Source organism: Arachis ipaensis, chromosome B09 (assembly GCF_000816755.2).
Source record: "Arachis ipaensis cultivar K30076 chromosome B09, Araip1.1, whole genome shotgun sequence".
Lineage (NCBI taxonomy): Eukaryota > Viridiplantae > Streptophyta > Magnoliopsida > Fabales > Fabaceae > Arachis > Arachis ipaensis.
The window spans coordinates 1,182,116-1,184,451 of record NC_029793.2 but is presented as its reverse complement, the minus strand read 5'-3'; the positions used below and the strand labels follow the sequence as shown (position 1 = coordinate 1,184,451).

General features: G+C 31.5%; 1 protein-coding gene across 1 annotated transcript; it reads right to left on the bottom strand.

The window, feature by feature from the left end:
• LOC107616652 (zinc finger protein 3-like) lies at positions 334–1,683 on the bottom strand. Its single transcript, XM_016318605.2, has one exon. It carries the CDS (start codon positions 1,509–1,511, stop codon positions 723–725), a length of 789 nt encoding a protein of 262 aa, XP_016174091.1. The 5' UTR covers positions 1,512–1,683; the 3' UTR covers positions 334–722.

The window sequence follows — 2,336 nt, the reverse complement described above, 5'->3', positions numbered from 1 at the left end:
AACTAGAACACCGATATTTCCAGTACACTTGAAACTCTTCCTAAGTTATATATGTAACAGTAGTACATCACATGCATGCTCCTTCTTGAACAGTCAAAAGGAATTGAAGAATTGCCTTAGCATTTAGTTGAGAAAATTAAGTTTGGTTGCATTTAGTTTTAAAAGTTTGTGTTAGCTTTTTTGCCATTTTTTTTTCTATTCAGATAATAAGAGAATTTGGAATCCTTTAGCTATTATTATTAATTATTATTATTATTACAAAGGGAAAGTTTGATGAAGTTGTGAACATGGAAACAAAGTCCATGGAGATAGAACTCTTATTTTACAAACAAGTTAATTTGCAATTAGCCAAAATAATGCATTTACAAATTACAACAGCTAGAATAAGATCACATACATGAAGATAATAAAATGATATAGGTAGAAGCTCTTTCATTAAGAAAAATAGACAATTAAAAGAAGAAAAAAATGTAATTAACTCCTCCAAACTTTATTTATTCCTATGTAATTTATATTTTGAGTTTTCGAAATATAAGTTCGACATTCTAAAATTTGTCAAATACTGTTTAAAAAACTTACAAAAACGACGTTTTTTTCTCATTGAATTATAATATTTGACAAATACAGAATGTCGAACTACAGATTTTGAAAATTCATAAACGTAAATACACCAGAATAAAAATTTGAGAGAGATTAATTACAATTTTGGAAGTGAAAATGCTTTAGAGCTTGAGTGACAAATCAAGCTTCTGCAACTTATTTTCATGTTTAGAATTCAAATGAGAAACACTACCAAACCAATATCCTCCAAAACCTTGTGTCACAAGCCTTGTAGGAGGAAACTTCCCTAACCTCGGCACGCCGCCGCCGCCGCCGAAAACAGCCATGGATGATGGTGGTTCAGATCCCAAACCATTATTACTATTCAGCTTCCGATTTGCAGGGTGTGAATCCAAGTAATGCTTCTGTCTCTGCCACCCGTTTTCGCGACAGGTCGCGAAAAAGGGTGGCTGAGAAGAAGGTTTATTGATCATAGAATGAAGCTGGATCCCAAGTGGCTTGTTATAGGATCCATTTGAAGAAGAAGAAGAAGGAGAGAATCTGTATCCAAAATCTACCATTGATGATGATGATGATGATGGAGATTTGTGATGGTGTCCTCTTCTTGCTAATGTTCTTTCTCTTTTGTGTGCATTTTGATGCCCACCAAGTGCTTGAGAACTGTAGAACTTTCTCTGGCAATAGTTGCATGAGAATGTTCTGTGCTCCATTTCATGATTCTTGTTCTTGTTACCTTCTTCTTCTTCTTCTGATGAGTTTTCTGATGAATTTGGATCAAGGAAGTTGAGAAGGTTCAGCTCTTGCTTTGTTCTTGATTCATCATTGCTTGAAAGACTTAGATCAAGTTGAAGAACACTACTAGTAGTATTCTCTTTCACTTCTTGATCATCATCTTGATCTTTGTTCTTTGATGAAGATTTTTTCAAATTCTCCAAGGTTTGAAGGTCCATGTGCAAAGATTATTATTATTATTATTATTGTTATTATAAAAATAAAAAAAAATAATATGAATAATAATAATAATGTTGGTGTGTTTGGTTTAAGAGAAATGAAAGAAGGAAAGAAAGAAAGAGTGAAAGAAGAAGTTTGTTGTGTTGTTAGTGAATGATGAAAGAAGAATAAAAGGGTCATTGGCTATGTATAGAAGTAGATATAGCACTATTTTACAGTTACAAGGTCTTAATATTGCAAAATCTAAAAATTAAGTCATCCAATTTTTAATTTTTTTTTTCTTTTGTAGTGATTGCAACTTGTTGGGAACTAACACTAACAAGTACGGTTGTTGATGTAAATGTGAGTGAAAAGAATGTCACGACAAGAATCAAATAGGAAATGTCAAAATCTATGTGTATAGAAATCAATGTATTCATTCATTCATTCATACATACATAGCTAGAGCTAGTACTTTGAGTTTGAGAGTAAAAGTAGTACAATGTAAATTTTAGAAGAGTTAAGTTTTATGTATCGACAAGTGTAATTTTTTTAATATAAAAGTAACAAATTATATTATTATATTTTCTTCAAATAACTCAACTTCTATCACCAACCATCCACACCTTCTTGCAACCACACACACCAAACCCACATCCACATCCAACCTAAATTTAAAAACTGAAAATTTTCACAAACTTCATTATCATAGTTATAATCTTTTTTTCTATAATTGAACTAGATTGTTTTAGAAGAAAAAACTTTTCACTCCTTAATTTTTACAAATGCCACAAAAGAGAAGCTTAAAAAAACATACAAGAGGCTTGCAATGAAGTGGCATCCAG

Excerpts from the sequence above, each read along its gene's own strand:
- LOC107616652 (XM_016318605.2), bottom strand. The coding sequence starts at position 1,511 with ATGGACCTTCAAACCTTGGAGAATTTGAAAAAATCTTCATCAAAGAAC.